This window comes from Erinaceus europaeus, chromosome 10 (assembly GCF_950295315.1).
Source record: "Erinaceus europaeus chromosome 10, mEriEur2.1, whole genome shotgun sequence".
NCBI classification, from domain to species: Eukaryota; Metazoa; Chordata; class Mammalia; order Eulipotyphla; family Erinaceidae; genus Erinaceus; species Erinaceus europaeus.
In genome coordinates this window covers 103,954,852-103,976,474 of record NC_080171.1, presented here as the reverse complement: position 1 = coordinate 103,976,474, position 21,623 = coordinate 103,954,852, and the positions used below count along the sequence as shown (strand labels likewise).

The window sequence follows — 21,623 nt, the reverse complement described above, 5'->3', positions numbered from 1 at the left end:
CCTCACCCATTCACGGTATAAATAGGAGGGAGTTGAGGCTCTGGCAGCTGTGGCATAGCACCTGCATGTGATCCATTCTGACTCAAAACTGAGCATATTCCTCTCTAGGGGCTGGGAGTGCTTTTTAGAACCACAGGACTCTCCTTCTCACAGCAGCACAGCAAGGAAGCAGGAAGTACAAGTTATATTCAGCATGAGGGGAGTTATGACCCCACCCCACCCTGCTGCCCCTACATCTAGAAACAAGTTCCCACTTTGAGTCAAAGTGGGCGTAATGCCCAGGGTTAACATACCAGGAAGAGAAGCAGAAGGTGCTACGGAGGCCACAGGCATGGGCGGCATGGACACTCCCCCGAAGGAACTATAGTTGACCCCGTTGGAGGCTCCCACAGAGGATGGGGATTGCATGCCAGAGCCAGCACCTCCTGGAGAGCTCTGCTCCGGCAAGCTGGGTGAGTTTTCCCACGCCTTGCGTGCAGACTCCATCTTCAGAAGTGAGGGGAGGGGTGAAAGTTACTACCTGGAGGGTGGTGGTCACATAAATCTGAGCTAAGGGGGGCTGGGCCAGGTGTGAGTGTGTGTGTGTGTAAGAGGTTCACCCTCTGCCGCGTTGTAAGTGGGGGCACCTGTGAAGCCTCAGCCAGGACAGGGCTAGCATTACCTTCAAGGTGAGGTCAGCAGTGGGAAAGGACATTTGGGAGAGGCCGATGGCTCTCTGGATGTGGTGATCGCGCCGGAGAATGGGAATGCTCTGTGTCAGCCCAGCCTGGAGAGGGAAAGGAAAACCATGGAATACAAATTCACAGGCAATGAAACTAATCACCAAAATGCCCCTTCACCTTTGCCTAACTGTAAGAGATAGTAACTGCCTTAAAAAAAAAAAAAAAAAAGATTTTATTTATTAATGAGAAAGATAGGAGTGGAGAGAAAGAACCAGACATCACTCTGGCACATGTGCTGCTGGGGATTGAACTCTGGACCTCATGCTTGAGAGTCCAAATCTTTATCACTGTGCCACCTCCCGGACCACAGTAACTGCCTTCCAATTCCAAACAGCTGCTGTTTGGTGTGTGTGGGGCTGGGGCAGGTGGATGTGGAGACTATCCTAACCACTCATCTGCTCCCTGCATTCACAAGGGGAGGCACCACTGTTAAGTGAGGGCTGCCGTGGTCTCTCAGTCACTTTCCTCTTCATCTCCCTGCTATTGAGTCCACAATGGAGGGTCAGAAGGATCTATTGGAATTGCATCATTGAGACTTTGGCAGCAGGGATCTCAATATCCCGCCTTCTCTCTCTGTTAGTAGCAATGATGAAGCTAGGCGCATGAGGGTTCTACATCCAGAGTCTGTATAAAAATGACAGGATGACAGCATAACACATGCTCCTTGTCTTAGAGATTCCCCCAGACTGTCTCATGTCCCAGCAGCCCGAGCTGGAACAGAAAGGTGCCTGGTAACCCATGAGAGTGAATATTACCACCAAGCTTTCTCCAGCAGATGACCAATACCCATCAGCATAGGACAGGGATCTCGAAACATCCCATGGTGAAGAAGCTCATTTAGCCCAGTAACTTTAAACATTTGTGATCATGAAAATTAGGTTGTAAACTTGAAAACTACCAAACAAGCCAGACCTTGGGAATCACACGATCCATTTCAAGACCATAAAACCAAGATGTGGAACTTTGAAAAGACTTTTTCAAGGATGTAACCAGCTAGAGAGTCCCAACCCAGGTTGGTGTCTCCTCTATTTGCAGAGAAGTAGAAGGTTCTTTCTACCAAGAGTGATCAGCACAAGAACACAGGGCTGAGGTCTAAGTGCAGACTTACATTATTGGCCAAGGCATCTTGCAGTTTGACAACTGGATTTCCTGAGGGACCAGAAGCAGAACCAGGTGGCAAGCTGAAATCAGAGTCCTGAAGAAAAGGGAACAGAGTCCACTGAAATCATCCCAGCTCACCTCTCAGCAGAGACTTGCTAATTTGACCTGAGTCTCAGTGATTCAATAAAACCCATTAAGCAGCCTTTGCCATAGCCAGATGTTCCCAACCACGTGCAAGAAAGGCCACCAACCCTGCTTTTCCATCCCTGCTTGTGGTGGAACGAGACTGATGGTGACTACCCGCTCAGCCTGAGAACCTGGAGTCAGTAGGGCAGCTCGGGAGACCCCAGGAAAACCTACTCCCCTGTGGCTTTGCTTGGGTCCTTGCTCTGCGCTGTTTCTAGAAGACAACACTGTCTAGGCCACATGCCACTAAGTAAAAGCAAAGTGAAACAAAGCCAGGAATAAAGGGAATAAATGAAAACCTCACCTTTGGATTGACTCCAAACTCGATAGGTGGCACTGGCAGCACAGAGTCCACGTGAATCTCCACCCCATTAACTGGGGGGACACCAGCCCCTTGCAATCGCTCAGCTCCTTCTGAGCCCTTTCTGTTTTTCAGAGAACGCTCATTGCCAATGGGTCCTGGCCTGTGTTCCTTGCTGTGTCCTGTGCTTTGTTCTGAATCCTTAATGGAAAAGCAGAGACCGAGAAACTGAATGGAATGACCCCCGCATCTATCTTGCTCAGGGCAGAAAACAGAAGACATAGCCCTTTCCTTCTTAGCCTTCCAGGTTACCTTCTGCTCAGGCTGCTTCTGAGTCTGCTCCTTGTGACTGTCAGCCTTGGCCTCCAGGCTTGACCCAGTCATCTCCTCTGGTTTCAGGGTGCCGTATGGGGAGCTGCGTTGTGAGGAGGTGGCAGAGGACTCTCGAGACTCGGCACTCAGGTCCACACCGCTGTCTCCTTGGCTGCTCTTAAAACCCTGCTGTGCAAAGTACAAAATAGCCTAAAGCCCTGACTACCCAAACTTCAACACCATAAGTGAAAAGTGAGATCAAGTGTGTGTGTTCTTACAATCCCCCGTAGAGGTTTGTCCCCAATTTCTGAACTGACCTACTGACTATACCTAACAAGTGATGATAGCAGATGTATCCACCCTGCCCAAACTCAGAACCACACAGTAGGCCCTGAACCAAGGCTGCCAGAACACTCCACTAGTGACTCAAGTTAAGACTGAGCAACCATGCCACAGGTAGGCAAGTTTCCTTGATCATTCCTCTGTCATGTGTGGCTCATGCACACCAGAAATTGAGAATGAAAATTCAGCAATGAAACTAGGACCTGGGAAAGAGTCTTTGGGTTCACTGAAATAGGTTCTGACCTATCACTGAGGAGGAGGAAAGTGAACACTTAGCACCCAAGCAGCACCTGGTCACTCACCTCGGCAGAGCCAGACTCAGTATTATTGAAGGCAGTGGCAGCTTTAGTCCAAGTGTCACTGGTTGTGGCCTGAACCGGGAGGGCTAGTGGAGAAGGAAAAGAAGTCAGGAATTCAGAGACTCATACTGGAAAAATAAACATGGATACGTTGTATAGAAGCCAAAGTCTCCAACGGTTCTCCCTACCCCCCACAAAATGATGTTAGTGAACAGTTGATCCAATTTTCAAAGATACTTAAGATTTCAACAATGTATTTGTTCTTTCATCTCTACATAAGTAGACCTGCAACTTTTCTATTTTTTTAAAAATATTTCCTTTTTATTGCCGTTGTTTTTATTGTTGTAGTTATTGTTGCTGATAACATCATCGTTGTTGGATAGGACAGAGAGAAATAGAGAGGAGGGGAAGACAGAGGGGGAGAGAAAGATAGACACCTGCAGACCTGCTTCACCACCTGTGAAGCGACTCCCCTGTAGATGAGGAGCCGTGGGCTTGAACCAGTATCCTCACGCCGGTCCTTGTGCTTTGTGCCACATGCACTTAACCCACTGTACTACCGCCTGACTCCTGACCTGCAACTTTTCATTCACACCTGTAATCAAAGCTGTCTTCATTTAACTGCTTCTAAACTTGCAGTTTATACAAAGAAGCCCTTAGATCAAGTTAGTTTTTATCAGCTCTCTGATAATTTGACAAAACCCATGGGTCCTGAGTTCAGAAAAAAAAAAGGGGGGGGGCCTTAAGTGCTATTTGAAGCTCCAGAGGCCCTCTGAAACCATCCATGGATCCCCGTGGTCTGAACAATCATGAGACACTGAAGAATCCTAGAGAGAAAAAAAGAGCTGAAAACAGAAGACAGCTCTGGAGTCTAGGTGTTCCATTTAAACAGGCAGGCAGATATATTTGGATTATCTATTTGTCTCACACACTAGCAAATTTACTAGTTAACATTATACTAAAAGTAACCAGACTTGCTTATCGTATAGACCTAGGCAAGGGTCACTGCATTCTGACACTTTATATTTTTAAAAGTTTGGAAAGGGATGACCCTACCCAATTCCTCCTCAGGCTTGACCTGTCTAGCAGCACCCTGCAACACCTTGTCCAAAGTAAACACTCAAGAAGAATCTGTTCAACTATAACTGTTCTCATATGAAAACTACTTTCGGAGTGGGGTAGACAGCATAATGGTTAGGCAAAATAACTCTGTGTTTGAGGCTCTGAAGTCCCAGAATTTAATCCCCCATACCACCATAAGACAGAACTAGGCAGTTCTCTGGTATTAACACGCACACACACACACACACACACACACACACACACACACACACACACACACACTAAAATTAAAAAAAATTTTTTTAATACGAATCTTTTTTTGGGGGGGAAGTTTTTGCAAAGTACAGGTCTGCCTTGTTCTGGTCTGTTTATATATGAATTCAGGGAGGAGTCAACAGAACTTTCCTTTTGTGTTAAGGGCATGTCTTCTTCCCACCCTGACATCACTGTGGGTGTCACAGAAGTTTAAAAAGAAAGGTAGTTGATGTGGGCAGTCAAGTAATGTCTATGGTCTGTGCTGAACAAATCTCCACACCCCTGGGGACATGGAAAACTCTTCCCAAATGCTGGGGACATTTGCACCTGTTCAGGGGTGGCAACAGCAAGTGGTACAATGATGGCATTTCATAGTCTAGCTCATTGCAAAATGTATGAAACAAGTCCTGCTCCATCAGTGTTCATTATGCCAATGCAGGGTGGCCCTAAATAGACCATGGTCTGAAGACAGTCATGCTTAGCCTACCTTGGCTACTGCTCTCCCAGATCTCGGTGCCTAAGCTGTTACCAGGCACAGCCACATCACCTTGCTCCAGGCAGAGGTTGTTCTGCTTCTTAGCAAACCGAGGAGGAATACGGGAGGAGAGACCTCGACCTTTGACAGGCACCTAAAGAGAAAACAGATGACATACTTCAGCCTGAATGTAAGGCACAAAGAATGACTCTTTCCCCTAACGTCTTTTGGACAACAAAACCACACTATCTCAGATAGCTTGCCTCCCAAGACCTTAACCACAACATAATCTCTAATTCTCACCAACACCCAAGCTCCCTGGAAAGGGCTGTATCTGACTGACAGCAGTGCCCAGATTGAGTCCATCTCAAATATAATCACTGGTCCTCATGAGCCCCAGGGGCACAGTAGGCAGAAGGACTTAAAAGGCTGATGGAGGCTGTGCCCTGCTAGATCTTAGCTGCTTCCACCTTGGATGGGTCACCCCCTGAGAACAGGAGTAGTGGGAGACAAGGCATGCTACTGGATCCTGTGCAGTAGCATGCACCCCCCCACACCCCTACCTTTGCAAACCTACCTGCACAGCTTGCTCCTTCTTTCTCCTCTCTTCCTCTAGTAGGCGGCGTTGCTTCTTTGTCAGGACTTCAATGAAGCCTTCAGCTACCATGGAACCCACTTCACTTTCCTCCACAGGGCTAGACCCACAATTTTCAATGATGGCATCTGAAGAGAGATTTCACATGAAAGGATGGTGTTTTCAATCCTTTAGAAAGGAGACTGCTGGGAGTCGGGTGGTAGCGCAGCAGGTTAAGCACACTTGGCACAAAGCGCAAGGATCCTGTTCAAGCCCCCGGCTCCTCACTTGCAGGGGGTTCGCTTCACAGGCAGTGAAGCAGGTCTGCAGGTGTCTATCTTTCTCTCCCCTCTCTGTCTTCCCTTCCTCTCTTGATTTCTCTGTCCTATCCAACAACAACGACAACAGTAACAACAACAATAAACAACAAGGGCAACAAAAGGGAAGAAAGAAAGAAAGAAAGAAAGAAAGAAAGAAAGAAAGAAAGAAAGAAAGAAAACTATCTTCTGGGTACCTAGAAGCCTAGGGCATGCAAAGCTCAAAATCCTGGCCACAAGTCATGTACAACAGCCCAGCTATGAGTTGTATCCCTGCTAATACACTGCCTCTTCAAACTAAAGGCTGGACTAGCACCCCAGTTAAAAAATACTGTCTTTAGAGACAGACAGGATTCAACACCAGCTCTGCTCTAAGCGGAGACCTTGGACAATCTGCTCTCTGGCCTCAGCCTCCCCCATCTTAATGCTGGGGCACTAAAAGGGCTGTTATGTGGACTCAGCAATGCTATGAGCAACACCAGGGCAGGAATCATGTTTGTCAGCCCAGGGTAGTTCTTATGTAGCTAAGACACTCAAAAAAAGGGACAAACTTAGTTGCCCATGGAGGAAAGGGCCCTCGGTTATTCTCAGACAGCCCCTGCAGACTTCAGCCAACAGACTCACTTCCATAGCTCAGGTCAAACTGCTTCATGGCCTCTCCCTGCTCACCGGCCCTCTGTGCTGTCAACTTGGCCTCCTTCTCTGCCTTCTCACAGGTGACTTCAGGGATGTCTGAGTTGCCATGAGCTGCCCGTTCCAGGGTGTAATGACCATTCCCACTGCTGCAGCCACTGAGACCTCCAGGCAAGGCCTCATCGGGGGACCTATAAAAGAAACAGGATTCCATCAGCTCAGCAGGAACTAAAGGCTAGGGAAGAAAAACGGAGAACCGCTTATGCTCACGGCACGTACACAGACATAGCACCTGACCAAATCCACATCCCCTCCATCGCTCTGGATCAGAAGCCACTCACTGGCAGCATGATACAGCCCATGTAGAAGGCCAACTGAACCACACCGCTGTAGTGCTATCCGCCTGCTCTCCTACCCCTCCCAGATGCAGTCCTGCCTCCCCCCCCCACAGTGTACCAGATTCAACAGGAAAATGAAGGGGGGGGGGGATGAGAAGGGAGGAAAAAAAAAATCAAAGAACGCCCTGCTCCTATCACATGCAGGAGGTCTACCTCTTATCCAACTACAAGGCTCAAGGGGAAGAAAGCAGAAGCAATGCCAAGTCTTGCCATCTGGGGCCTGGACAGCTAGGCTGGACCAGCACCTGAAAGAGCCCGTGTCTTTCAGTGGCTCCTTCCAGGGATAAAGTGAATGACCACCCCCTCCCCATTTCTGTGCCTGGTGTCCTAAGGACAGGAGGCAGTAAACAGACCATCTCATGAGAAACACTGGTTGCATTACCGACTGTCCCTTTGCCTATATGAGGGCACCTGTGTGCATGGGGTACACAACCAGGCAAGCAGCCCTGTCTCCCTGATGATGCCTGGCTATAACCAAAGCACAGTAACATTCCCAGAGCAAAACTGCATCTCCTCACTGCTGAGAAAAGGATCACTGAGCAAAGTACTGTGCCCCAGCAGGACTGAGTCCTGGAGCATGATCCAAAGACTGTCTACTGTTCACCAGGAACCCTGACCACACTGACCCCTCAGCAGGAACCCTGGGGCATATGTGGAAGCTGATTCTTAGGACAGATGCTGGGACAGCTGCATGAAGAGCTCTGGGTTTTGATTTTGTTTTTCAAGCCACACAACAACAAGAAAAACAATAACAACACACCACAAGAAAAGCAGACAAGCAGTGCAAGAGCGAGTGATGGTGACGCTCACACACAATGGCCTTGGCGATGGGTGCCCTCTCCTCTGGAGCATGAGGGAGTCAGGCCCCGGACACACGGCAGGACATGCATGCATGAAGTGCTGCTGAAATCTCTGGCTCAGTAACAACAACAACACAAAAGAACCTGGGGTTTCATTGGGGTTTTACCTTTTGGCTTTCAAAGGCGTCCCATTCTGTTGGCTCTCAAAACGGGGAGAAGTTTCACCACCACCTGGCCTACCAGACTTCTCCCCAAACCCTCCCGGCTCCAGCTTTCGGCTCTGTCTGTCAACCAGTGGTCTTTGACTGGAGAAGCTTCTCTTGGCCAACTCCTTCTTCTCCCCTGAACTTGCCCCAGAGAGGCCCACATCTAGTGGGACATCAGGCTCAGTCCCGGGGCCTTCTCGTCGCTCCCGCCTCTCACTGAAGTCACTGCTCTCAGAGGCAGTCTCCCACTCTTCATTGGCGTGATCTGAGGAGTTCTGGTATGAAAGATCAGGGGACTTGTGACCCATAGCTCCATTCTTGTCCCCAGGACAGAGTTTGGACCTGCTTGTCCACTGGCTGGCCAGCACGTGCGGCTCCTCCTCCGGCCCCCATAGGCCCAGAGCCTCACGCTCTTGCCGCAGACGTCGGAAGCGAGGGGGCTTGTCCTGGCGTGGGGGGCGCCGTCTCCTAAAGGTTCGATTATCAGAGCTTTCCGGATCAACTATGTGGTCATCAGGGAAGTAGGGTCGCTTGTCCTCCAGGTGGCCATCCTCAAAGCCCCGGCTGCTGAAGGAATCTGAGTATCTATAATGGTCTGGGGTATAGTCTCTGTCTGTGGGTCGCTGAGCCTCACACACATCAGGTGTGTTGTACTCCTGCCAGGTGCTGGGGCTCTTGCCAGGCCAGTGGGAGTTTTCTTTGGACAGGAAGGTACGGCGACCATACCCACAATTGCTTAGTCTGGGTGGAAGGGCTCGCCCAAAGGCCCGGGGGCCCCGGCTCTTGGACTCCAGTCCAGCATGGTCCTCAGGATACACTTTGTTGGAGCGCCAGGAATCTCTGAAGTCACCTTTCTTTGTGGGGCCTTCTTCCCGCTCCAAGAATGAACTTTCATTCCCAGTTTCCACACCCCGCTGGCGGCGCCGCTTGGGGAGTTCCTCATACTCAGAGCCCTCACTATGGGTCTCACTGGCAACTCGCCGCCGGGGTTTGGCTCTCGGGAAGTCTTCAAGCTGACCAAAGTCTCGCAGTCCCCGGCCCCGAGGGGTGCTCCGCTGACTATTACTATAGATCCCCCGTGCCCCTAGGACCCCACCACCACAGATGCTGCTGCCACCAGCTGGCCGGCCACGGAAAGTGAATTCTCGGAACCCTCGTCCCCGGCTCCGGGTCTGCCCTCTTCCCCCAAAGGCCTGCTCCTCATCAATAAAGATCCAATTGTTTCTCTTTGTTGGGGGGTTATCACTGGACTCCCGGGAGGGTCTGGTCTCCCAAGCTTTATCAGGCTTCTCCTCCTCCTCAAACTTGCTGGCCTCATGGCCCAAGCTAGCATGAGTAGAACCCTTGTCCTCTATGGGGGTGGGGGAGGAGTTGGCCAGCGAAGGGTTGTTCTCTTCATCTTCATCCTTTTCAGCCTTGTAAGCCCTCTTCTCTTTTGCCAGGCGGGTGGTCTCCTCCCCCAGGTCCTGCTTCAGCTTCTCTAGTTCCTTCTCCTTGTCTTCTACCTTAAGAGCCTTGAGGACAGGTTTCTTGATGGGCCCCGACCGCCGGGTCCTGCCAGGCTGCTCCTGATGTTGGCTGCCAGAGCCCCGGGCTTCAGAAGTCCACTCAGGCTCCAGGGGTGCCTGTTTGTTAGGGCTCCCCTCCTTTCCCCAGGAGCAAAGGTTAAAGGATGATTCCTCCCGGGACACCTCCTTCTCGACACCGTTGGCTGTGTCAACGGCCTTTGATTGATGGCCAACATCCCAATTGCTATACTCTTGCTTTTTCTCAGTAGGGGTAAAGTCAGGCTCCAGTGGGGAGCACCTGAGTTTTGGGGGATGACCCCCAGGATCACCTGCTTCCTGAACATTTTCTTGGGGTGGAAACAAAAGCTCCTGGCCTATTCTTTGAGAAGAAACACAGCTGTCAAAGTCTGCTGGGGCCTTCTTGTCAAAAGCACTCAAGTACTCCTCCCCTCTCTCCTCAAGGAGATCGCGCTGGGCACTTACGCCCCCGGACCTTCTGGGTGAGGCAGAGTAAGAGCTTTCATTCCTGAAAAGGAACCAGAAAAAGCAGTCAATGTGATTGGAGCCTGGTTCCTGGTTTCCATGCTGAACACAGAGCTTAGTTTTAAAAAGAAAAAAAAAATGCTTAAAAAAAAAAAACCATAAGCACCAACATTTGCTCTATCTTTGAACAGGTCTCAGAGCTGCTGGGCCATGGGTTGGTCGGTGGCCCCCGGAGTCCACAGAGTGAAGAATACAGTGGCTGCTGGATGGACTCAGCAGGCCACGCTGGAGACAGAGAGCAGCTGGGAATCCTCTGGTTCAAAGAAAAGCTGGAGCCTGGGAGTCCGTGGAGAGTCTGGGGCCTGGGCCAGCAGGGCCAGCTTGCTTTACTTTCACAGGACAGAGCCACGACCCACTCTTGACCCCACCCCCCCTGTGTGGCCCTCCACCCACTCACCCTCTGCCCAGGGTTCAACTGAGATTTTGCCTTTGACCCCAGGATTTCTCCATGACTTTCAGTTCTGCCATTAGATGTAAGCCTCTCACACAAAAGCATTCAAGCAATCCCATCACGCTCTCCTTCCCCAGAAAGCATTGGCAGCAGGGCCCCCCCCCCCCACCTTTGCCCCTGGGTGATGGCTGCTGGGATACTACTGCTCCCAGAGGCCCCTCTCAACACCTGCAGGTCTTTCTTTAGGTTCAGGTCAGTAGGACTCAGTTTCACCTCACCTGACATGCATGTCCATTGCCAAGGCATCGTTTGATTTCGGGTGGGGGAGTGAGTAGCCCTTGCTCTGCAGTGCCATGTAGCCCTCTGGGCTCCACACAGGGGCTGTGTCGATGGTGGTAACTTTTCTTTCTTGGAGAGGGGTCACACAGTTCTGATCCTCAGAGCGACAGCCAGTTCCACTGAGTGAATCCTGGGGCATCATGGGTTTCATCAATCCTGAGGAAGGCAAAAACCTTATCTACATCATTTCATTTAGAACGTCATACTCTGGCCTCAGGGTGAGCCTTAGACACACAGGAGACAATCATTAACCTAGACCACTGTAGGGATAGACATCGCGTCATACCTGTTTTAATAACATCGCTGACTAAAAATAAGTAAATAGCCTTTTGCAGTGGATAAGGAAAAGGACACAGAACTCTGGTGTTAGGAATGGTATAGAATTATATCCCTATTATCTTATAATTTTGTAAATCACCAATAAAAAAAATAAGTAAAGGGAGTCGGGCTGTAGTACAAGCGGGCTAAGCGCAGGTGGCGCAAAGCACAAAGACTGGCATAAGGATACTGGTTTGAACCCCGGCTCCCCACCTGCAGGGGAGTTGCTTCACAGGCGGTGAAGCAGGTCTGCAGGTGTCTATCTTTCTCTCCTCCTCTCTGTCTTCCCCTCCCTCTCTCCATTTCTCTCTGTCCTATCCAACAACAACAATAATAACTACAACAATAAAACAAGGGCAACAAAAGGGAAAAAATATAAAAAAAATAATAATAAGTAAATAGGAAGTCGAGTGGTAGTGCAGTGGGTTAAGTGCGCATGGCGCAAAGCACAAGGAATGGCATAAGTATCCGGGTTCGAGACCCCAGCTCCCCACCTGCAGGGGAGGCCCTTCACAAGCAGTGAAGCAGGTCTGTAGGTGTCTACCTTTCTCTCCCCCTCTGTCTTCCCCTCCTCTCTCCATTTCTCTCTGTCCTACCCAACAACGACGACAACAATAGCAGCAATAATAACTACAACAATAAAAAACAAGGGCAACAAAAAGGAAAATAAATATTAAAAAATAAATAAGTAAATAAACGTAAATAATATCCCTGCTTTCTGAACTTTTTCTATCCCCACATGTAGCAATCCAACAGAAGAAATCCTGGCCCTACGTCCCAAATTAGAATGCTTGCTTCGGTAGCACATATACTAAAATTGGAACGATACAGAGAAGATTAGCATGGCCCCTGCGCAAGAAAAAAAAAAAAAAAAAGAATGCTTGTGTCGGGACTGGGCAGTGGCGCACCTGGTTAAGTGCACACTTTAGAACATTTGTGTCAAATGAATGTTAACTGGAAAATGAAAACCAGAAGCATCAAACTAATGTTCACCCATGTTGGTAGAAGGCTACCTTACCAGGAGAACCTCTGCGTTAAGGGAGGGGACATTGGTCTTTTCTATTGTCCTCATGCATGAAGCTAAGTGCACCAAGCTAGCACTGAACTGGCTCAAAGTCTAGGCAAGAAGATTTAGAATAGGGTTCTTTTTTTAGTCCCTTTTACTCCTAACTCTAAGTCTGACAGCAACACTGCATCTTTTTGGACACACACTATCTTTAAAAATATAAATAATTTACTTATTAATGAGAGAGAGGAGAGAAAGAGAATCAGACATCCCTCTAGTACACGCACCTCCAGGGATTGAACTCAAGATCTTTATAGCCCAGCACAATGCACCACCTCGCCAACCACTTTGCCAAGCATTATTGACTATAAAATGTTAACTTTCTGGGAGGTGGTAGCGCAGCAGATTAAGCTCATGTGGTGCAAAGCACAAGGACCGGCATGAGGATCCTGGTTCAAGCCCCTGGCTCCCAACCTGCAGAGGTGTCGTTTCACAAGTGGTGAAACAGGTCTGCAGGTGTCTAACTTTCTCTCCCCGTCTTCCCCTCCTCTCTCCATTTCTCTCTGTCTTATCCAACAACACCACCAATAACAAAAACAGTAATAACTACAACAATAAAATAACAAGGGCAACAAAAAGGAATACATAAATAAATACTAAAAAGAAAGTGAACCCTCTGAACTCAGGAGATTAATGTAAAAATATCACATCCTGTTATATATAACAAACTGGGGGAAACTGAGCTCCATCTCTGTACAAACCTATCAGTTAGGAAGTTGAGTTTATGAAGCTATTGAAGGTCAGGGTGTCTGATTTTCAAAAATATTCCTCACAGACCTTAAAAAGCCAAGGCATTTTGCTGTACTGCTTTTTAAAAAAATATTTATTTTTTTAAATATTTATTTATTCCCTTTTGTTGCCCTTGTTTTATTGTTGTAGTTATTACTGTTGTTGTTGATGCCATCATTGTTGGATAGGACAGAGAGAAATGGAGAGAGGAGGGGAAGACAGAGGGGGAGAGAAAGACACCTGCAGACCTGCTTCACCGCCTGTAAAGTGATTCCCCTGCAGGTGGGGAGCCAGGGGCTCGAACCGGGATCCTTACGCCGGTCCTTGTGCTTTGCGCCATCAGCGCTTAACCCGCTGTGCTACCGCCCGACTCCCGCTATACTGCTTTTAAAGCTGAGATAACCTGGCCTGGAAAGTGGTTCTGCATGAAATCAATGGCTTCAAGCTTTGTTTTAGCATAGAACCTCTGTTCAAATGCTAGTTACACAATTCAGTCAGTCTGAGGGCCAAAGTAGAACTCACCCAGGAGAAAACCATATGCAAGTCAACAGCATGGTACAGACAAGCTCCACAGATAGTGGAACAGTGCTATGGTGACTCCCCCACCATCCCTATATTACTAGGCAATTTAAAGGGGATTGGGGGATGAGTCAAGCAGCATATAGTATCATGCATAGGTGAGCCTCTAACTCTGGTAAACAAGAACAAAACGGTTAGCCTGAGTCACGCAGTGGCAAGAGCTTCTCTGAGCCCCCCCCCCCCCACACCTTTTTAACTGGAGCACTGCTTAGCATTGGTTTATGGCCCTGCGGCTACAGACAGACTATGACCCACACAGTCAACGACTGCCACCTCTCCAGATTCAAAGGAGGTCTCGAAACTTTACATCAGGCTCAACCTGACACTGTTAACTGGCTACAGAAGAAGGGCAAAAGCTAGAAGAAGAAGAATGGCGGTGCAGGATTAAACCTGGGACTTTAGAGCCTCAAACATGAGATTCTCTTTGCATAACCATTATGCTATCTACCCCTCAATCTGAACCCTAAAATTCCAGGGTATTCACTATTTCTGATGAGGTAAAAGCGCTCCACGTTTACACCAACTGCTTTCTAACAATACGGAAGCACTTGATACCTAAAAACTCTCCTGCCATAAACATGCTGACAGCACACAGTAAGCATTTCATTTGCAGGGCACTCTCTCTGTGAAAATGGCAAAGTCCTAGGGAACTGAAACTATAGCTGCTGGCCAGCTACTGTTGGTATGCATGAGACCCCTTCTGTTTCATTTGGTTTAAATCCCCCCTGCTTAACACTATTCTATTTACATAACCACTTCATTCTATTTATATAACCGCTGTTAACAAGTACCTCCCTCCAGGGCATTGGTTCAATCCCCACTGTTTCATGATATGTTTTTGCTCCACCCCCCCTCCTTGTCACACCCTGATCCTCTCCTTGTCACACTCTGATTGTCACCAGTCACTTTTCTCTCCACCCTCTCTATGTCACACCCTGTTTCCACCCTACTTGGCAAGTATATATAAAGACAGCATTGTGAGTTTTAGAGTACTTTACCTTGAGTTTAGCTTAGCTCGTCTTAGATTGTGCTGCGTCCTGCATGAATAAAGAGATACTGCCTACAGCTCAACTATGAGTCCCTGGTCGTCTGTTACCCGCCCGTGAAGCTAGCCCGGCGAAAACAACATAACCCATCGAAAATGACATATGGCGCCTGAACAGGGACTGAAATAAGCCCTGAAACATGGACCGGCATCAACGTGGGACCCTACCCATCCATCGTCCAGATAAGTAAACTTGGCTACCCATCCACCATGGGTTGCCTTTCTACTTATGAAGAGGTTTGCCAAAGCCTCTACTGTTTCATCATGAGACAGTTAGTCTGTCTCTGGAACATTTTACTCTGGGCTACATTTCGGTTCCCTGACCGGGAACTTTGGTTTCTTATGACCGGGATCATAGAGCTTGGGAGATGCACGGAGATTTCTCCTTGGACTTTCTGGATTCCCTCTCCCATGTTTTCTGAGGAAAAGGACTACATTTTGCTCCGGGCCACAATTTGGTTCTTTATGACTGTAATCATAGACCTTGGGATATGCATGGGGATTTCCACTGGGACTTTCTGGACTTCTTCTCGAATGTTCCCCATGGAGAAGGACTACTCTAATTTGAAGAACATACTCGAGTACCCTGGCAGTTCCCAAGTATGGAGACATGTGGTTAGTTCTACTCTCCTGATTGGATTCTTTCTTCGATGGGAAGACGCTTTTAAAAATGGGTGCCTGAAGCAATCCAGCAGGAACAGTCAGAAACACCCTAAATGGAATTTCGAGGACCTTTTTGGACTAGGTCGCCCTCCAGGGATTCTTAATCCTACATGGTGAGATCTTGATAATCTGGTTCAAGTTGCGTTTCATAAGAGAATGATTTGAATGACTGAATTTTTGTTTGACATTGACTTAAAAAAAAAAAATATGCTGGACGCAGCCATGATTTCTAGAGACATCCAGAAACAATCCAAAAAATTGTTTTTTTCCTCCTTTGATTTCTCTTTTACGTCTTGACATGAATCTGAAACGTTTAATCCTGAAAACTGTATGAGTTATGGGTGAGGCAGATAGTGCAATGATTATGTTAATTATTCTCATGCTTGAGGCTTTTAACCGTGGTTCTTCTGTTTACCTTTCCACATATTATTGAGTTTAAACTGTTTAAACAACCTTAAAATCATACTAGAAACGACTTCCAATTATAATGGAGTTATCAATTATAGTAAACTTCTAATCTGCTACAAGTTTTGTTTGACAAGTAAGTGAATTTCAGCTGTCAAAGTCTTCACATGAAAAAGCATCTACTCAAATGGAATTCCTGGAAATCCATTTGGATCCTGTTCTCTGACATCGCCCCCGGAAACCAATGAGGTGACCTGGCACGACCTGAAGAAACAGATTCACAGACTCCAAAGATCACTCTCTACAGAAAAGCAAAATTCTGGTGGCCAACATTCCCCATCGAGACAGACGTGCAGCGTTTCATCCTCCGGCATTTTCTTCTATGGTCAGCTACTTTGGACTGACACCTCCATCGGACTTACTGGTGCACACTGCTGTGTTTCTCAAAGACTAACTTCAGCCAATTGCCTTGAGACTTTATAGACCATGTCCCCTCGCCTGCAGGCTCTGTCCCAGAGGCAGAAAACTCCCCCTCCTTATTAGGTTATGCCCACAGAGGCATGAAGCGCCCCAAGAGGCAAGAGATGCCCACAGAGGCAGGAAACGCCCTTTGAGGCAAGAGATGCCCCCAGAGGCATGAAGCGTTCCCAGAGGCAAGAAATGCCCTTTCGCCTGCTAGGCCTTGCCCTTTGAGGCAAGAAAAGCTCCCCTTGGCATCACACTGGTTATTGCTGTTCGCCTATTTTGTTTTCCATGTCTTATGCCAGTTCTTTTGAAAATGCCTGTACGATATACGTTTCTGTTCACCCCACAATGGCCATTAGTTAAAAAGAAAGGGGGAATTGTTGGTATGCATGAGACCCCTTCTGTTTCATTTGGTTTAAATCCCCCCTGCTTAACACTATTCTATTTACATAACCACTTCATTCTATTTATATAACCGCTGTTAACAAGTACCTCCCTCCAGGGCATTGGTTCAATCCCCACTGTTTCATGATATGTTTTTGCTCCACCCCCCCTCCTTGTCACACCCTGATCCTCTCCTTGTCACACTCTGATTGTCACCAGTCACTTTTCTCTCCACCCTCTCTATGTCACACCCTGTTTCCACCCTACTTGGCAAGTATATATAAAGACAGCATTGTGAGTTTTAGAGTACTTTACCTTGAGTTTAGCTTAGCTCGTCTTAGATTGTGCTGCGCGTCCTGCATGAATAAAGAGATACTGCCTACAGCTCAACTATGAGTCCCTGGTCGTCTGTTACCCGCCCGTGAAGCTAGCCCGGCGAAAACAACATAACCCATCGAAAATGACAAGCTACCAGCCAGTGCTCCCTGCAGTTTGGAGAGAAGGAAGCACACATCTGTCTTCAGGACCCATGGGCTCCATGCTCAACCTTCAAGGCATAATATGCCTCTGTGCACAAAGACTGAGCTGCAAGTGAAATGCTCTTTAAAGCAAAGAGCTTCAAAGGGGTAGCCTGCCTATGAAAAAGTAGGTGAAAAAATATGCTAAATATACTAAATATGCTAAATTTAAGCCTGGATCAAAGTAAGGATAAAATGTCTTCTCTAAGAATTCCTATAGCTACACACTGGCTTTTGAGCAAGTTTAGGGAAGGACCAAACTAAGATTTATATATGTATAATGGACCAGAAACCTCCAAAGTTAAAAATCTCCAATAGAGGGGCCAGGTGGTGGCGCACCTAGTTGTACACACGTTACAGTATGCAAGGACTTGGGTTTGAGCCCCTGGTCCTCGTCTGCAGGGGGAAAGCTTTGCAAGTGGTGAGATAATGCTACAGGTGTCTCTGTCACTCTCTCTCTCATCTGCAGGGGGAAAGCTTTGCAAGTGGTGAGGCAATGCTACAGGTGTCTCTCTCTCTCTCTCATTTCCCTCCTCTCGATTTCTGGCTCTCTATCCAATAAATAAAGATAATAAAAATAATTTATAAATAAATAAATAAATAAAATAAAATCTCAAACAGCTCCAGGCCAGCAGAAGAAAACATGAACCTATTCTGGATGGATATATCCTTAATTCAAGTCATACTGGAATCCACCCCTCCCCCCCAAAGTCAGCATGCAATCCAAGATTATCGTAAAACATGGGGAAAGCAATCCACTGAGTCTGGGGTAAACTCATAGGATTACATACTTTCCCAAGAACTTCAAACAATGGAGTAATTCATTAACCAAAGAAATGTTATAAAGGATTACAATCAAAAGAGAAATAATTTTAAAAAATTTAAAAAGAACAAATACTAACAAAAGATAAGAAAAAATATAGATACTAATTATAAAAATATAATGAAGGTAAATAGCATAATGGCTATACAGAAACTTTCATCCCTGTAGCTCTAAAAAGTCCCAGGTTCAATCCCCTGCACCACCATAAACCAGAGCGGAGCAGTGCTCTGATTAAAAAAGATACTTACTTTCACTGAAATTAAAATTTCACTGGAAAGTTTAAAATATAGGACAGACCTAAGAGGAAATAAGAAAATAGTTCTGAGCCACACCAATAAAGTCTCTTTTGAAAGACCTACGTAAGTAGAAGGTAAAGAAAAATGAGCTTAATGGAATAAGGAAAAGTTGTGTCTTATGCATTAATTAGAAGAAAATTTCTAGAAGTGAGGGAAGACATAATCCTTAGATTCAAGCACAATGAATTTTAAACAGAACACAGTAAGGCAATCTGTTAAAACCTGCCACTGTGGTTATGAATTTATCAAATGAAGTCTGTCAACTTTCATTTACTAGGAGGCACTGAGCCCCAGCAATAACTCTGATGGCAGGCAGGCAATGGCATTATAGTGCTTAGGAAAGTGGTTTAGTGTTAGAGTGCATTCCAAACACAAGTGAAACCCAAGTTCAATCCCTGGTATCACGTATGACATAGCAATGCCCTGGCATCTAGCTCAATAAATGGCACTAGATAAACTTAGGGAAAGACTTAGTCAGGGGGAAAAAGTGAGAGAAGACACAAAAATATTAAGAAGGGAAGGGGGCAGCCAGGGGAGGTGGCTTAGTGGTAAACCCTGGATATTCATGTGAGCCACCATATTCAATCTCCAACATCATATATTTTCTGACCTTCCTCTTAAATAAATCACAAATCAATGAAAAGAGGGGCTGATAGACACAGCAGACACATAAACATTAAAGCAATTTATGGGTCCTCAAAACCTCTTTCCAACAAACCCCTTTTTGAAAATAAACATATCCAAAATGCTTAGTATCAGATGATTAAATTTGCTCACAATAATGAATCTAGTCCCTCCATGTTGCCTAAGCATTTACTTTACTTTGCTATCCAACAAATAACCATCATCCATCAATCCTTCTTTCTTTTTTTTGCCTCCAGGGTTATTGCTGGGGCTCAGTGCCTGCACCACAACCCCACTGGTCCTGGAGGCTATTTTTTTCCTTTTGTTGCCCTTGTTATTTTATCTTTTTTGTTTTATTATTATTGTTGTTATTGTTATTGGATAGGACAAAGAGAAATGGAGAGAGATGGGGAAGACAGAGGGGGAGAGAAGGATAGATACTTGCTGACCTGTTTCACCGCCTGTGAAGAGACTCCCCTGTAGGTGGGGACCCAGGGGCTCGAACCGGGATCCTTAAACCGGTCCTTGCACTTTGCGCCACCTGAGCTTAACCCGCTGCACTACCGCCCACCCCCCAGCCCCATCAATCCTTTCTAACAGGGTATTGTTCAAATAAGGAAGTAGAAATTCATACTGGTCATTTAACCTGCCAATTGGAGGCCAAACTGGACGGAATTCAGATGGTCTAACTGCTGAGGTAAAACTTGTACTGCCATGTTCTCCTGGACTCGACAGGTATAGATACAGATCCCAAATGCTTACCCGAGGGGTGCAGGGCTGAGGGGTAGAAATCCACGGGGGTCCGAGTAGGAGGGATTCGTGGGTCCATGTAGGAAGGCATCATCATCCACCTGGGATCAAAGCCCAGCATCTGGGGGTGGTGTGGGTAGAAGGTGCGCTGTGGATGGGAGGGTGGTGGGTACACTGGCTGCCAGTGCTGCATCTTGTACAGTTGTTCCTGTCCAGGGAGAGACCCAGTTAGATAGGTGCTGCAGGACCCAGGCCGCCCCAAACATGTGTTGCACCACCTAGTGCACAAGACAAAAGGAGTGAGCAGCTTGTTTAATACAGCTTTCAGGCTGAGATGCACCCCGAGACTGGCGAGAGATGTGGATCTTCACAGCTGTAGTCACACGCTCCTGTGTGACACCAGGCAGACTTGATGTCCCTTTAGATCAAACACTGTCCTGGGACCAAGAGTTGACCGGCATGCCTCCCAGGGCTTATGATCAGTTCTTTCCTTGTCCGTAGCCACCATCTGAGAACAGTCACCCTTCCCCTCCACAGTTGATCCTCTTCTTTTCCCACACTCAACTGGAGTGATATTCTCTCTCTCTAACACACACACACACACACACACACACACACACCCCTGATTGTGCTTATCCTGTGCTTCAAAAGAGCTGTCAATGGCTCTCCACAGTTCTGCTTCTAAAAGCCTGAAATTAAATCATACATAACCTAGCCCCATCTGCCCTCCCGCTTCATGTCATGTGTAAGACTGTACCCCACCCCCAACATACACAAACACACACATACACATACCAGGGTGACACACTGAGTCTTCTGTCAAGTTCTTGGTTTCCTTCATCCTCACTCCCCCCTCCCTCAGATTTTCATGTCCGAGGCCCAGAGGTCCCAGGTTTGTCTGTCAGTACCACCATAAGCCAGAGCTGAGCAGGGCTACGCAGTACTCTCATTTGCCTTTCTCTCATTAAAATAAAACACCTTCTTAAGGACCTCCTCTGGGAAATCTATTAACACTCCCCAGGCTCACTGTCTTTAGCTGCTCGGCACTGCCATTTCTCCTATGCAGCACTAACAAGTTTATCACTTTTGGCTGCTGGTTTCCTTCATCAAATTATGAGGCTGCATGCTGGTTTCAAGCAGTTATCCTTGCCTTCCTCCACCCACCATCATAAGCATAAAGTATCAATAGAATATTTAGTCAAGGACCTGTATCCACCTCCAACCCCCCATCAATGACTTCCAACGCATCTCCAGTCAATGACCCAAACCAGGTCTGGGCTAGAGTCCCTAGCACTGACAGCACCTCCTGCACCTTCAGCCCCTCCTCCTGTGTAGATCCCGGTCCCCAGAGGAGCAGGCCAGGCAGCCTATTTGCCAAACTCCTAGGCTGTGGAGGTGCAGATGTAAACTGTATTTCAGTAGAGTTGGAGGAAAAGTGGAGGTTACCCAAAGCAACTACTACTGCGTGATCTCTCCAGGTATCCCTATTGTGCTGGGAAGCAGGAATCCATTCTGCCGAGTTTACAATGAGCCACCCAAGTCATAAGCCACCAGATAAGTTACACCACTAGGATCAGAACCATAGCTGTCTGACCACAATCTACAGACCTGTATCCTTAACCCAAAATGAACATGCCTCTCTCTAAAACCTCTCCCTTGATTTTTGGGAGGTTAACAACTGGGGCAAGCATGGACCAAGGAGTGGCCAGGGTACTCTTGAGTGAAAACATCACTCAGAAAACAAGGTCAGTAGAATACCAACCAAGATTCTCTGCAGGCATTAGAGAGATCCCAAATGCCTGGTGCTGGCCAACTATGGCCATATATTTTCAGATGCAACTCCTCACATTCCTGTATGTGAGTTGGTGCATGTTTAGCTGAAGCAGTCCTGGAGCAGTCCTGCTCAGTAACGAGTCTGCTAACAAAAACCACAATGCCCTGTCTGTTTACCTGTTGCTGCTGCTGCTGCTGCTGCTGCTGTTGCTGCTGGCGCTGGAATCTAGGGGGTAATGACTTCTGATACTTGTTGAACTCCTGAGCTGGTGACCCAGACTCCCGAATCCCCTCCTCACTGCTGCTGCTTTGAGCCACTGCTGGAGCTGTTGTGGGGGCTTCTTCTGAAAAGGTGCTGGGGGCTTCTTGGGCAGCAAACTCTGGGGAGACTAGAGAACAAATAACCAGAGAAATGATCACA

General features: G+C 47.3%; 1 protein-coding gene, 1 non-coding gene and 1 pseudogene across 11 annotated transcripts in view; 1 reads left to right on the top strand and 2 right to left on the bottom strand.

Annotated features, from left to right (window-relative positions):
* Positions 1-21,623, bottom strand: part of PRRC2B (proline rich coiled-coil 2B) — a 94,247-nt gene that overhangs the window by 13,803 nt on the left and 58,821 nt on the right. For 5 of the 10 annotated variants that reach the window (XM_060200421.1, XM_060200423.1, XM_060200422.1 and 2 more), the window contains 13 exons: positions 21,380-21,591; positions 19,442-19,637; positions 10,704-10,920; positions 7,945-10,017; positions 6,571-6,770; positions 5,633-5,778; positions 5,068-5,209; positions 3,267-3,349; positions 2,623-2,811; positions 2,314-2,511; positions 1,831-1,917; positions 662-766; positions 294-486 (listed from right to left, as the gene is read on the bottom strand). In XM_060200421.1, the coding sequence (XP_060056404.1) occupies positions 294-486; positions 662-766; positions 1,831-1,917; positions 2,314-2,511; positions 2,623-2,811; positions 3,267-3,349; positions 5,068-5,209; positions 5,633-5,778; positions 6,571-6,770; positions 7,945-10,017; positions 10,704-10,920; positions 19,442-19,637; positions 21,380-21,591 (4,041 nt within the window). The remainder of the gene's footprint in view (positions 1-293; positions 487-661; positions 767-1,830; positions 1,918-2,313; positions 2,512-2,622; positions 2,812-3,266; positions 3,350-5,067; positions 5,210-5,632; positions 5,779-6,570; positions 6,771-7,944; positions 10,018-10,703; positions 10,921-19,441; positions 19,638-21,379; positions 21,592-21,623) is intronic. The other 5 variants (XM_060200424.1, XM_060200425.1, XM_060200429.1 and 2 more) reach the window with 3 other exon arrangements.
* Positions 1,172-1,257, bottom strand: LOC132541095 (small nucleolar RNA SNORD62). The gene has a single exon (XR_009552272.1). It is a non-coding gene; the product is annotated as a small nucleolar RNA SNORD62 (small nucleolar RNA).
* LOC132541049 (U6 spliceosomal RNA) lies at positions 11,870-11,967 on the top strand (annotated as a pseudogene).